Below are 14,912 nucleotides of genomic sequence, written 5' to 3'. Positions count from 1 at the left end.
TCTCTCTTGTTTTCTGAGACAGGGTTTCTCTGTGTAGCTCTGGTGGTCCTTGAGCTCACTCTGTAGACCAGGCTGACCTCAAATTCTCAGAGATCTGCCTGCCTCTGCCTCCCAAAAGCTGAGATTAAAGGCGTGTGCCACCACCACCTGGCTACTTTTTATTTTTTGAAATAGAGTCCAACTCTGTAGCTCTGTCAGGAACTCACTCTGTAGGCCAGCCTGGCTTTGAACTTAGAGCCATCCTCTGGCCTTTTTCCTTCCCAACAAATAGAAGACAGGTATGTACCTATCTTTACACACACACACACACACACACACACACACACACACACACACACACAGAGTATGTGTGTGTCTGGTGGTTTCAATGAGATGTCCCCATAGTCCCAGGCATTTGAGTACTTGGTGGCATTGTTTGGACAGTTCGGATGTGATGTCTTACTAAATGAAGGGTGTCACAGGAAGCAGGCTTTGAGAGCTCAAAGACTCGAGATGTTTCCAGTTTGCTTCCTGGTTGTGGTTTAAGATTTGAGCACTGCTTGCTGCTGTCACCAGGGCTGCTGGCATGCGTCCCACTGTGTCATCGAGGAACTCTAATCCCTCTGGAACCATCAGCCCAAAGGAACCCTTCCTTCTACAAGCTGTCTTGGTCATGTTGTCTTATTACAACAATAGAGAGATAACTACCACCGAAGCTGGTGTCAGGCTATTGCTGTGACAGGCCAGCCATGCTGGGTTTGGAGGAACGTGGAAGACCCTGGACCTTTGGGCTAGAAAGGCTGTTTTGGACGCAGGATAACAGGCCATTCTAGTAGGGGCTGGGAAGGAAGTAGTACTGAGAACTCTTCAGACTGTGGAGCTCAGATCAAGAGGTTCCAGAGGGGAATAATGTCAAGCAAATGGGCTAGAGACGGCTGTGATTTTTCTGGAAAAATGTCACAATGTTGTGATACTGTGGGTGCCTCCCGCTCACGGCCTAAGAACTTGCCTAAGGCTAAATGGAAAAGTAAAGGACTGACTTCTTTGGCAGAGGAGGTTTCAAGGCGGCCTGATATCGACTCTGTCATGTGGTTAGAAATCGCTCTTAGACGGATCTCCAGTGAAAAACAGCAAATGGGGCAGGGAGAAAAAATTAAAAAGTAGTTTAAAGTGAAAAAAAAATGAGCACCAGGAAACTTAATGCTAAGCCAGTGTTTGTACTGGAGAGATAATGAGATTAAGGGGATGCCGCATCTGCACTGGGATAAAGGGAAGGGTACCACCCTCAAGGCAAGTGATGCTTCTGGACTAGTCAGAGGAAAGAGGACTTGTGATCAGACAAACCCAGGGCCACCACTGTGCCCCAAAGTCAGGGGCAGGCTTCTGTATTTGCCTAACTACAGAAATAACGGTGAAACAGAAAGGACTGTTGTGATATATATCCACTACACAGCCCAACAGGAAGGAAAACATCACCTCTGCATTGGGATAAGATGTCCAGGGTCCAGAGTCCCTCGTCAGCCATTTTCACACCCGTATCTGACTGGCTGCCCTTCTATCTACTATTTGACTGATTTCGTTAAAACGCTCATTTTAGAGTTGGGTATGTTGTTTTATGTCTTTAATCCCAGCATCAGGGAGGCTGAGGCAGGAGGATTGCCTCAAATCCAAGGCCAGCCTGAACTACTAGTACATAGTTCAAGTCAAGACTAGGACTCTGCCTCACAAACAGACACAGAGACAAAGGTCTATTTCACTGGGCATGGTTGCTTATCCCAGCATTTGGAAGGCTGAAGCAGGAGGATCACCACATTCATATTCACACATGTTCTGAGGCAAGAAGAGACCAAATTTATTCAAGAGAGAGGAAAGCCAGCAAATAATTCGTATTGCCTGAACAAGCGAGGGGAATCACGTTCAACCTTAAGATGTTTGTCAAAGCACCATTCCCTGAAGTCTTTCCTGACCTCAAAGCAGGTCTCGCCTCGCTCCTAGAAGATGACAGGTGTGCCCTAAATCTAAGGGCCTCGGCTGACAGACTCTGAGGGAGGTGAATTGGCACAGACGTGGAGGTGTGTGTGCAGGGTACTTCTGCACGTTCCCACGGGAAGAGAACCGGAGTTGCAAGTTTTCCAGCCCACGGAAACGGCAGGGGCGCGCAGAGCGGCTGCTGCGGAGCGGAAGTACATCCCGGGAGCCGTTCTAGGAAACCCGGAGGACCCCGCGCGTCAGTGGTCGAGGGCACAGTGGGTTTCGCGAGGTGCCCTGGGACGTTGCAGGGAGCCGACCGGCCCTCGCCAGCCGGGTGGCGATGGGGTGAGTTAGGGTGAGAGCAGCGGCCAGGGAAGCGGGAACGGGCGAGGGGGCGTGGGCCCGCTGGCCACCTGTTCCTCCCGCGAGTGCGGCCCGCGCGGATTGGCCGCAGTGCCGCGCGGCACCGGAAGTGGCCGGTGTCCGTCGCCCGTGACAGCAGACAACAGCTGCGGTTCTGTGCGCACCGCGGTGCAGCGCTCCGGGCCGGCGGAGTGAGCGTGGGCGGCATCCGCCAGCGGTGAGGCCTCTCTGGTTCCGTCCTGCCCGGGGGAGGAGGGCGCCGGGCTCCCAGCCTCCAGCCGGAGTCCTGAGTGTAGGCTGGCCCTGACTCTGGTTTGCTGTGTGACCTTAGACTTTATGGCACCGGGGTCCCTTACTCCCTTGCCCACGGAGAGGGTGGAACCTGGGCAGTGTCAGAGATCGTCCCCAATTCTGCTGCTTCCAGGCCTTGTCAGCCAGGGGACTGGAGAAGCAGGATCCAACGTGGGCATACCTTAGAACCTGTGCCTATTCTTTTCTTTATCCCCCCCAACCCCACCCCCGTCCCGCCCCGCCACGTTGGTATTCCGTTCCCTAAGGATACTGCTAGAACGACTGACGGGCAAAAGCTAAGGCCCCCGTGGCATGTTGTGACCCGTGCTAACGGACAGGATATTGGCTTATGTTGGCTTATAAAGATTAAAGAAGATAGAATTGGGTGAAGAGATGGCTCAGTGGTTAAGATCACTTGCTGCTCTTCCAGTTGGTTTCCAGAACTCACTCAGGCAGCTCAGATCATCTGTAAGTCCAGCTCTGGGGCTTTGGCTCCCTCAGGCACCTGCACTCAGGTGCACACTCCTATATGCAGAAACACAACACATCTACACATAATTAAAAGTGATAATAATAATAATAATAAGGGAGACCAAATTGAGCACAGCATTAACAGAGTTCCCTTGATACTGGGTACCAGAGGAGGAAGATAATAGTGTCTTGGAAGAAGAACTTTTTTTTGTTTTAGTTTGATTTTTTTGAGATGGGGTCTCACAGCCTAGCTGGCTAGTTTAGAACTCACTATGTAGACCAGGTTGACCTCATACTCTTAGACATCCACGTGCCTCTGTCTCCCAAGTGCTGGGATTAAAGGTATGTGTCACCATGCCAGGCAAAGAACTTATTTTTTATAAGTAATTGCTATATACATATAATAAGTTATAATACACACACTGCTCCGGTTTCTAGGTAGGACTGTCTGGTTCACCATCAAGACAACTGCAGATTTGTTACCCAGATAGCACACAAACCTTCACTGAATATTTACCAGGTATCAGAAGTGTGCGAAGCACTGAGATGAACAACATGGGTAATATCATCTTTGCTCCTGATCTACAGCACCGTTCTCACCTTGTGGGCCCGGTCACAACAGTTTTGGGGTCAAACGACCCTTTCACTGGGGTCGTCTAACACCACCGGAAAGCATAGATATTTACATTATGATTCATAACAGCAAAATTACAGTTACGAAGTGGCAATGAGAATAATTTTATGGTTGGGGTTACCCCACCATGAGGAACTGTATTGAAGGACTGTAGCATTAGGAAGGTTGGGGACCACTGTGCTAGAGGAAAGCGAGCAGGTCGCACAGTAGCGTAATGGCCCCATGGAGAAGTAACATTTGCTAGGGCCTGCAGATCAGAGAACACATTGGGGGGGACGGCACATACTTCCGCTGCATCGTGAAGGAGTTTGTTAAGGGCATGGGTGGGCAATGGTATTCCAGGAAGTGAGAAGAACTTGTCCTCAACGGCAGAGAGACTGAAGAATGGACAATGGAGTGCGGGACATCGAGCACATCTGGAGCTGCCAGTTGTTATGGAGAATGTGAGGTAGAGGTGGGAAAAGGAAACAGGTTTGGTTGTGAGCATTGTGAGCTGTGGGAAACCTTCGTTCTGGAGGCCTTGAGAGGAGCAACAAACAGGAAGTGGGGTGGAAACTGTAGTTGAGAGAGGTGAGAAAGGTTAGTGAAGGCTTCCAGGAAGAACTAGTCCTCTTGCCAGATGAATAATGGAATTCAGCTCACCCTGGCTTAAAAATATGTGGTGTTTTTAAGTTTTATTAGACACTTTACTAATAGATATGTGTATCAGAACTTTCTGAATGAGATTTTCTGAGACTTTTCTCCCAGAGTGCATTGCAAAGATAAAGCTGATTTTGTTTAAACAAACAAAATCAACTGGAAGACGATGAGCTGGACATGATACTCACGTCTGTAACCCCAGGTGCTCTGGAGGCTAAAGCAGTAGCATTGTGAGCTAGAGGCCAGATCTGGAGACTTAGTGGGAGCCTCTCAAAATAAAAAGGAAACAGGGCGTGATGACACATGTGTTTATTCCCAGTACTTGAAAGGCAGAGGCCGGTGGATCTGTTTGAGCTCCATGCCAGCCTGGCTTACATATCAAGTTCTAGGCCAGCTGTGACTACATACTGAGACCCTCCCTGTCTCAAAAAACAAGCAAATAAACAAAAACACTCAGAAGAGCTGGAGGTATCGCTTAGTGGCTGAGTCTTGGGTTAATCATTAGAACTTTGCGGGGGTGTGGGGTGGGAGGTGGAACTTCATCAAAACCAAAAGTAAAGATAAGCAAATACAGAAGACATGAAGATTTGAAAAGGAAGTCCAGAGGGGGTTGGGAAATACATAGCCACTTGAAATACCAGCTCCTGAAACCTGTTCTTGGCTGGGTATTAGAAAGGCGTTTACTTGTGGAAATGGTTATTTTTTATTTTTTACCCGGCATCTCACTGTGTAATCCAGACTGGCCTCAAATTCATGATCCTTCTGCATTGTCGTCCCTGCCTCCTCCCCATTCTCTCTCTCTCTCTCTCTCTCTCTCTCTCTCTCTCTCTCTCTCTCTCTCTCTGAAATCTTGTGTAAGATAGCACTTCCCAAATGAAATAATGCCATGGATGGAGAAGATAGCAAACAGCTAGGTATGGTGGGTGATACATGCCTTTAACCCCAGTTCTTAGAAGGCAGAGACATAGCTCTGTAAATTTGAAGCCAACTTAGTCTATATAGTGGGATTCTGTCTCAGAAAAAGATAGTTACAATTCCATAATGTATCCTTACAGTTGTACAGACAGCATCTTTAATTTTGAAAGATTTCAACAAAAAGGAAAAATCAAGCTTTGGGATCTTTCCTTGCTTTGTGGGAAAATAAGAAGATGCTGGGGGCTTAGCTCACTTAGAGGGAGATAACAAAGGTCTTCCAGGCCTTCAGGATTCCAGGCTAGATCAAGTTTTTCTGGCTGGTATCTCCCCAGGGTAGGCTGGTGTTGGTCACCAGCGTCTTGTGGTTGACAGGAGGCTAGGTAGAGAAAAGGACAGTACAGAGGTCACCTGCAAAGTCACTTTTCCTCCCCTGTCAAGGTTTATTGGGATGCCAGCCCCCTAAACCTCTCAGATCCAGAAGGAACGTGACAGCAAGTACAGGATATAGATAAAGATATCTGAGGGTAAAAGGACTGAATCAGCTCACATATGTCTTCTCGTCATGTCCCGCTTATTCTTTCAGTGTTCTCCCTCTCCGTGTTCCCTCTTCCAGTGTTCCCCCTTTCCATGTTCTCTCTTCCAGTGTTCCCCTCTCCGTGTTCCCTCTTCCAGTGTTCCCCCTTTCCATGTTCTCTCTTCCAGTGTTCCCCTCTCCGTGTTCCCTCTTCCAGTGTTCCCCTCTCCGTGTTCCCTCTTCCAGTGTTCCCCCTCTCCGTGTTCCCTCTTCCAGTGTTCCCCCTCTCCGTGTTCCCTCTTCCAGTGTTCCCCTTCTCCATGTTCCCTCTTCCAGTGTTCCCCCCTCTGTGTTCCCTCTTCCAGTGTTCCTCCTCTCCGTGTTCCCTCTTCCAGTGTTCTCTTGATCCTACAGGCTTTCCAGTTTACCCACCCACACAGACACAATTAGCAATTCTTTGGCAATAGCAAAGATACCAGGCATGCATTTTTCTGGGCCAAGATGGTAGATAAGGCTGACAAAGTAGGCACCTGTTAACTTACTTGTGTCTCAGAGCTGGGCGTGACTGTGAAGTGCGCAGGCATATCTGTCAAAGGTAAATAGAGGAGGGGAGAGAGGGAGTTTGTGTGTTAACTACATTTGTGTGGTTGGTTAGGCTGAAATTTGTAATTGATAAATGTAGAAAAGAGGGAAGAAAGAAAGCCTTGCTGTGTACTTTCTGAGCACTTCTATTCCTGTGGTGGCTGGGAACACAGCATTATGGTAGCCATGGCAATCAGTGTAAGCTGCAGGAGGAAAACGGATGGTGCTTGCTCTGCACTGGCATTTTCACCAAATGATGTCGATTAGAGAGAATCTCTTATCACTAGGTTAAAGTGAAAAGCTGCCACTGTGTAACTTCTGGAGACTGCTGCTCCCAATGCCAGGCTATACAGTGAGGCTTTCATAACCGCTGATGCCCAGGTGTGAAGAAATTCCTTCCTCTGGGGCTGGTTTGATATAGATTTGACTGTGAAAACAAAGGTTTGAGTGAATATTTTTACACCAGGACCCCACAGTGTGGGGAAAGGTCATCCAGTTACTAATACAGAGGGATTATGCCCAGTAACTGATTAATACACTGCTGGGGTTTCTTTGTGATGAATCCCACTGTGGAGAGGGGGGTGTTGACCAAGGTTTCTGTCCCCCTGGTCTTGCAGCCGTTCAGTCCCAAAGAAATAGAAAGAGGTTACATTAATTATAAACTGGTTGGCCTATTAGCTCATGCTTCTTATTAACTAATTCTTACATCTTACAGTAACCTATAATTCTTGTCTGTGTTAGCCATGTGGCTTGGTATCTTTATCAGTGAGGCATTCTCATCTTGCTTCCTCTGCAGACTGCAGACTGAGCTTTCCTCTTCTCAGAATTCTCCTGTTCTCCTTGCCCCACTTCTATTTCCTGCCTGTCCATTCAGCCTCTACTTCCTGCCTGACTACTGGACAATCAGCATTTTATTAAAGAAATACAACTGGGGCTGGAGAGATGGCTCAGTGGTTAAGAGCATTGTCTGCTCTTCTAAAGGTCCTGAGTTCAATTCCCAGCAACCACATGGTGGCTCACAACCATCTGTAATGAAGTCTGGTGTCCTCTTCTGGCCTGCAGGCATACACACAGATACATAATAAATAAATAAAGAAATAAATAATTTTTTTTAAAAAAAAGAAATACAACTGATAAATCTTCACAGGGTACAAGATCATTGTCCCACAGCAGGGGAGCACTGTGGCTTCACAGGGTTTTACAGAAATGACAGCAACTATTCAAAAGGCAAATATTCCCAAAGCTTTGCAAGTTGGGTGCTAATCTTGTGATTTCGTTAACTGTTTTCTCACCATATAGTTCAGTGGACCACAGTGATGTGGGATGTCCTTCTGTATGTGTGTTGCTTTTATTGGTTAATGCATAAAGTTGTTTCGGCCAGGGGCTTAGCAAAGTAAAGCCAGGCAGAAAGGAAATCTGCACAGAGATATAGAGAGAGTAGGTGGAGTCAAGCAGACGCCAGTCAGCTGCTGAGGAAACAAGACATGTAAAAATGAGGTGATGCCACGACCATGTGGCAATACATAGACTAGTATAAATGGGCTATATAAGATGTAAAAGCTAGCTAGAAATATGCCCGAGCCATCGGTCAGTGTTATAACTATAGCTCCTGTGTGATCATTCGTGTCTGAGCGGCCGGGAGGTGAAAACGCAGTCTGTCTACACCACAGCATCTCCCTCATCGTCTGACTCATCAGTCTCCCCACCTGGTGGGCTCTCCAGTCCTCACTGTTCTCGCATTTTCTTGCCCCTTAAGCCCTGTTGCTCTACCAGTACCACCCCCTTTAGTACAAACATTTTCAAATCTGCCACCAGAGAAAACCCATGTCCTTGTAACACTCTCGTATTGCAACAAATCCGTTTCTCAGTCCCTGTCCCTGTGTCTCTGTTTCATCTGTGGTTCCTTTGTTGTCCCAGGAGACAGTTTCTAGTTTTTAAACCACTGGATCTCCCATCTGCTTAAATGGTGTTCGATTTTGTTTTGAGGGTCTGAGAATCGACTCCCACTGGGCCTGTGTGTGCCTGGTAAATGCTGACACTGGACTTTGTTCCTAGGTTTTTTGTTTTGTTTTGTTTTAATAAGGAGGGAGTAGGTCTTGTTAAGTTGCCCAGACTGGCCTCCAATTCAAAATCTTCCTACCTCAGGTTTCATAGTAACTGGGATTCTTGGCATGTGCCACCACCCCTGACCACACAGATGCTTTTCAGTTCCCTCTGCCACTCCCTCTGTGGCTTCCCTGGCACTGTCTGTGGCTCTTCACTAACCATTTCTTCTGTCGACAGATTTCTCTTTTCCACCCCCTTTATTCTCAGAGGGTGAATAAGAACATAACCTACTCACGTTCGGTTCATTTGAGGGAGGTTAATGGTTTGTGACAGGATTGGGCAGAGTGTGGAAGAACTGAGTGGAATAAACTCCTTCAGAGGACTTTTAATTGAGGGCACCAATACCTCAGGGCAGTATCACAGGAAGGAACCAGAAGAATAAATCTGCTGCCCATCATCTCTCCAGTCTTCTGTTGAGTCTCTCATTGGTAGAAGCATCTGGAAGCCAAAGGACCTGTTGTATGCCATACAAGTTAGTGTTCTTGGCCAGAGAGCAAGGTAGAGAAATTGATCACTAGAGCTGAGTGGGATCCATATGACATTTGATACAATTCATTTGTCATTTGGGGGAGATTTAAAGACGGACCCTCTCATTATCCAAATGTAGAGGGGAAGAAGTTACTCTTGTTCTGATTATAGCTACGTCATGTCACTCCTTTGACTAGGTGACCCGTCTACACTGTGGCCTGCTCTGTAGGGCAGATGGGTAATGCAGACTGGACTAAGAATATGTCCTTTTGTGTGGCTATTTCATCCTAAACTCAAACATTATTTCTGTTAACTTGTCACGTTGCTTTTTTCTTGCCCTTTTCCATACATTCTGTTAATATGGCCGTTAATTTCCCTACATGTTTTCTTCAGCACTTCTTTTTTTTTGGATTTATTTATTTATTATGTATACAACATTCTGCCTCGATGTATGCCTGCACGCCAGAGGAGGGCACCAGATCTCATTACAGATGGTTGTGAGCCACCATGTGGTTGCTGGGAATTGAACTCAGGACCTCTGGAAGAGCAGCCAGTGCTCTTAACCTCTGAGCCATCTCTCCAGCCCCCTCTTCAGCACTTCTGAGTTCCCCTCACTCACTGTTAGTGTCATACAGCTTCTGAGTTCCCCTAACTCACTGTTAGTGTCATACAACTTCTGAGTTCCCCTACCTCAGTTAGCATCATACAGCTTTTGCCAGTTTCTCTTTACCATCCGGTCTCTTTTCTGTCTTTCGCACTCTGCCGCAGACGGTTTTTCTTACTTTCTACGGTCATGCTGTTTAGCATGTCCACCATGTGGTGTCATTTAAATAGGGCACAGCTTCACACGCTCACCCTCTCATTGCAGGCTCTGATATGGGGACTGAGAAAAAGAAGGAGCTTCCCAAGGAAGAAATTTCTGAAGAATCCAAGCCACATGGGCCAGTGTTGGAAAAGCTTTCACAGGAGGTTTACCAAGGTCATGGGTTTGGAGCAGCAAGTGAAAAAGACGTATTAAAGGGACATCTGAGAAAGTCTCCTCAGGGGAGAGACTTTGCATCAGGGTTAGTTATCTTCAAGACGTCATCCTTAGGTGAGAAAGAGCAGGGTAGTGGTGGGGGTGACAGCGGCCACAGTCCTGACCCAAGTGTGGTGCCCTGCCATGGGGATCCTCCAGCAGAGAGGGACCCAAGTGTGGTGCCCTGCCATGGGGATCCTCCAGCAGAGAGGGACCCAAGTGTGGTGCCCTGCCATGGGGATCCTCCAGCAGAGAGGGACCCAAGTGTGGTGCCCTGCCATGGGGATCCTCCAGCAGAGAGGGACCCAAGTGTGGTGCCCTGCCATGGGGATCCTCCAGCAGAGAGGGACCCAAGTGTGGTGCTCTGCCATGGGGATCCTCCAGCAGAGAGGGACCCAAGTGTGGTGCCCTGCCATGGGGATCCTCCAGCAGAGAGGGACCCAATTGTGGTGCTCTGCCATGGGGATCCTCCAGCAGAGAGGGTTAGCGTGTTTGCTACTTCTGCCCAGAGCTTCATGGAGAAGGTACAGCTTCATCAAGCACAGAGGATTTCTGGGGGAGAAAAGCCTCACACGTGTAAAGAATGTGGAAAAGCTTTTAATCAGAACTCGCATCTCATCCAGCATATGCGAGTTCACAGTGGAGAGAAACCCTTTGAGTGCAAAGAGTGTGGAAAGACATTTGGAACCAACTCCAGCCTTCGAAGGCACCTGAGAATTCATGCTGGAGAGAAGCCCTTTGCTTGTAACGAGTGTGGGAAAGCCTTCATTCAGAGCTCACATCTTATCCACCATCATCGAATCCACACAGGAGAAAGGCCTTATAAGTGTGAAGAATGTGGGAAAGCCTTCAGCCAGAATTCAGCCCTTATCCTGCACCAGAGAATCCACACTGGAGAGAAACCGTACGAATGCAATGAGTGTGGGAAGACCTTCAGGGTCAGCTCCCAGCTTATCCAGCACCAGAGGATTCACACCGAAGAGAGGTACCATGAGTGCAACGAGTGTGGCAAAGCCTTCAAGCACAGCTCGGGCCTCATCCGACACCAGAAAATCCATACTGGAGAAAAGCCCTATCTGTGTAACGAATGTGGGAAAGGCTTTGGTCAGAGTTCTGAGCTTATCCGTCATCAGAGAATTCATACAGGGGACAAACCCTACGAGTGCAACGAATGTGGGAAGACTTTCGGGCAGAACTCGGAGATCATCCGACATATTAGAATTCACACTGGGGAGAAGCCCTATGTATGCAAGGAGTGTGGGAAGGCCTTCAGGGGTAACTCAGAACTTCTCAGACATGAGAGGATTCACACTGGAGAGAAACCCTTTGAATGCTTTGAGTGTGGCAAGGCTTTCAGGCGGACCTCTCACCTAGTCGTCCACCAGAGAATACACACTGGGGAGAAACCCCACCAGTGTCACGAGTGTGCAAGGACCTTTTGGGATAACTCGGAGCTGCTGCTCCACCAGAAGATTCACGGTGGCGAGAAGCCTTATGAGTGCCGGGAGTGTGCGAAGACCTTCAGCCAGCACTCACAATTCACCAGCCACCAGAGAATCCACACTGGAGAGAAGCCGTACGAGTGTCAGGAGTGCCAGAAGACCTTCAGTCGGAGCTCCCACCTCCTCCGACACCAGAGCGTCCACTGCGTCGAGTGACCTGCGGGCCAGGACTGTGTGGAAAGGCTGAAGCAGGCTCTTCGTTCCTTCACACTCTGTCCCCCAGTCCTTGGGTCACATGCAAGGACAGGCCCTCCCCTGCCCATGCCCTGAGCCTTGTGGTAGCTGGCAGAAGTGATGGAGCAGTTTCATGAACTATTTATTAAGAAGTTTGTGTTCTGAATTAAATCATAAAAGTTGTTTCAGGCCTTAATTCTCCTCTGTCGTCCTTTCCTTCCTTCTTTCCCTCCCCACAGGGGTCTGCACCTGTGTCTAAATTGTTGTTCTTTGTGAAAGTGGGGACAGGATTCACTGCTATGAACTTCAGAGTTGACTCACTGTCTCCTGCGATGTTAGAAAATCGTGAGCTATTCTCCAGTTCACCGCGTAGCCTTGGGTACCTTAGTAAGCTCCCCCTGCCCCAGGCCTTAAAATCTTCCAGCCGTGTTATCAAGTTCCCTTGAACACGGCGACGTTAATGAGAAAACAGGAAGCTGCGTCTTTTCACATCTGCCAGGCTCCTTACTTATCTAAGAGGCTTCCACGAGAAGGAAGCCGTTTACAGGATGAAGTGGAAGCCTGAACACCTGGAGGAAGAACCCGAGAGAGACAGCTGAAGCCGGCTGCTGAGCACGGGCAGGAGAGGCTCAGCGGCAGCTCCTCCTGCGGCTGCCATCCTGTCAGGAAGCAGTGAACAGGGTGGGGTGGCTTTTCTCTGCCGGGCACCAGGCCGTGGTGGTGAGCTGGATAACTGGCCTTTCCAACATCTGAGCTCTCACGCCCAACAGCTGGGGGCTCTGGGTAACAGCTGTAGATGTGACAGCTCTTCTTGGTGTGTCTTATGGCCAAGAATTCTTTTTCCAACATCTCTGCATGTCTTCTGTGTCCTCCAGTTCTCATGTTTCCATGTGTGATGCACATAGTAGGAACAGAAATTGCACTAAAGAAAACATTGCAGGCCTGGATTCTTATCTGAGAACTCTCCCTTTAATGAGCCCTTCAGTTCCTGGTCCTTGGTTTTCTTATCTGCAAAATGAGGGGTGTTGAATGAAATGACCTCTCAAGTTTCAGGCAGTATCTCTAAGAAAATACGCTAATCACCAATTCGTTTTTTCAGTACTTGAGTTTCATAACCCAAGGCTTTGTGTTTGCCAGGCAAGCAGTCCACCTCTGAGCTTCAGCCCTAGCCCCATCCCCTTCCAGAGCCAGATCCCAATGAGCTGTCCAGTCACGGTGTGCCAGGCAGTGTGCTGTCAGCTTATGCTATTTCCCGTGATGCCTCTGTGATGTGGGACTAGCTTTACTCAGAGACAATTTACATATAAAGTTTGTGGTGGTAAATGTCCAGTTGAGTGATTCTTGGTAAATTAGAGTTGCACAGTTTTCCTCAGTGCAAGTGTTCTTAAGCCATCTTAAATGATGAATGAGTTCAGGTGGGGCAGGGAATGTTAGGTGATTCACCCATGATCGTGGCCAGCATCTAAGAAGGCTCATTTAAAATGTGATTGAATATTACAATAAAAATGAAAAAGCCAAGTGAAACCTTGTCTAAAAAAGACATCAGCACTCTTCAAACTCCCCAAAGGAATCTTCCCAGGACACGTTCGTGAGGACCACGGCCTCCCCTGGAGATGAGCATGCTGTAAAGGTGGAGGTTCTCATGTCTCTCCTCTCAGACTTCGCTCTCAGAAGTCCTTGGTGAAACCAGCAGTGCAGGGTTTGTTTTGTTCTGTTTGAGACAGAGTCTCTCTATGTTGCTGTAGCTGTCCTGGAATTTGCTGGGTAGACCTGGCTGATCTCAAACTCAGACCCGCTGGCCTTTGCCTCCCAAGTGCTGGGATTATAGGTGTGCACCACCATGCCCGATCCTTTTCAGGGCTTAGTTTGGGTTTTCTTGCTGTTTTTTTTTTTGGTTTTTGGTTTTCCCAAAAAGCCAATCCTTCCACCCAACTTCAACACATAGTTTCTTTCTTTTTCCTCCCTCCCTCCTTTCTCCTCCCTCACTTCCTCCCTTCCTTCTTTTGTTCTTTCTATGTCTCAAATAGCCCAAACTGACCATGACTCTGTGGCTGAGGATGACCTTGAACCCCTGAACCTCCTTCCTTCACATCCTCAGGCACCACTATGCCCAGGTTATGCGGTGCAGGAGATCCCACTTGGCTTTGCACATAATAGGCAAGCACAAACAGGACTCCATTCTCACCTCCTCAGTTGCCTTAAACCCATCACTGTTTAGCAAAAGAAAAGGCCTTTTACTTAATCCGTTCTCTTGAACATTAGTGACAAGCTTTGTTGTGCCCGAGCATGCTCAGAAGAGGAGGAAGGCCTCATGTTCTCAAAAGAATCTGTGTGTGCTGCCTGAGAGGAAGTAGTCTCTTAGGTATGTCACACATGCATCCTCTGACCTCACTTGTCTCAGGAAACTTCCTGACCTTTCCTTGTTTGCTTACCTCGCGTCAACATCCTACCGTAACTGGTTAGCAGCCACAGTTCTATGCAAGGAGAATCCTGCCTGCCAAAGACAAGTCATGAATGAACTGCATACCCACTTTCAAGAAATAAAATAGACTTCACAGTCTGAAAGCCCACTTAAGTACCCGAGAACTCCTGCAGGATCTTTGAAGATACGTCAACGTCTGTTCTCTCCCTTTTCTCACAGTTTAAGCAAATAAAGCATGTCTTTATAATTTTCTCAATATGTCTTTCTTTTGCGTGTTATTCTAAACTTCATTGTGTTTTGTTATGGTCTCAATATGACTTTGTATGGGTTTCATTTCCACCTTATTTTGTCTTTCTCCAAGTGCACCGTCGTGCCTTGCTGTTAGTGTGTGGCTTTGAGTATGCTGTTCACTCTGCCCTATATCTGGGGTGTGTGTGTGTGTGTGTGTATGCAGTGCCCAACTGTATGTGTGTACATGCGGTGCCCACAGAGGCCACAACAGGGAGTTGGATCTCTTGGAACTGGAGTTATACATGGTTGTCAGTCACCATGTAGGTATTGAGAACTGAACCCCAGTCCTCTGGAAGAGCAGCCATTTCTCCTAACTGCTGAGCCATCTCTCCAGCCTCCAAGAGATTCTTAATTTAGAGGGTTAGGGACATGCCTGAGGCCTGGGGGTCACTGAAACACTTGCAAAAACTGAGTTGTAGACAGTTGCCATTAACAGCCCTAAAATATCAGCCAGAGGTTATAATTATAAACAGACAAAACAAAACCCAGGATGGAGGGGCTGGAGAGACAGCGTGGCAGTTAAGAACAGTGACTGTTCGATTTTCAGCACCTACATTGTGGCTCACAACCAT

At 47.9% G+C, this 14,912-nt stretch overlaps 1 protein-coding gene across 2 annotated transcripts; it reads left to right on the top strand.

Annotated features, from left to right (window-relative positions):
* The first annotated feature begins 2,075 nt into the window (after positions 1–2,075).
* Positions 2,076–11,821, top strand: Zfp3 (ZFP3 zinc finger protein). 2 transcript variants are annotated; one of them, XM_075991844.1, is made up of 2 exons: positions 2,076–2,295; positions 9,802–11,821. In XM_075991844.1, exon 2 carries the CDS (start codon positions 9,810–9,812, stop codon positions 11,607–11,609), a length of 1,800 nt encoding a protein of 599 aa, XP_075847959.1. In that variant the 5' UTR covers positions 2,076–2,295; positions 9,802–9,809; the 3' UTR covers positions 11,610–11,821. The 2 variants fall into 2 exon arrangements, with proteins under 2 accessions (XP_075847959.1, XP_075847958.1); XM_075991843.1 differs by lacking the exon at positions 2,076–2,295 and adding an exon at positions 2,419–2,530.
* The last annotated feature ends 3,091 nt before the right edge of the window (positions 11,822–14,912 follow it).

Source organism: Microtus pennsylvanicus, chromosome 11, assembly GCF_037038515.1.
Source record: "Microtus pennsylvanicus isolate mMicPen1 chromosome 11, mMicPen1.hap1, whole genome shotgun sequence".
NCBI classification, from domain to species: domain Eukaryota; kingdom Metazoa; phylum Chordata; class Mammalia; order Rodentia; family Cricetidae; genus Microtus; species Microtus pennsylvanicus.
The sequence above is the reverse complement of the archived record's forward strand: the minus strand, read 5'-3'. Positions and strand labels throughout refer to the sequence as shown.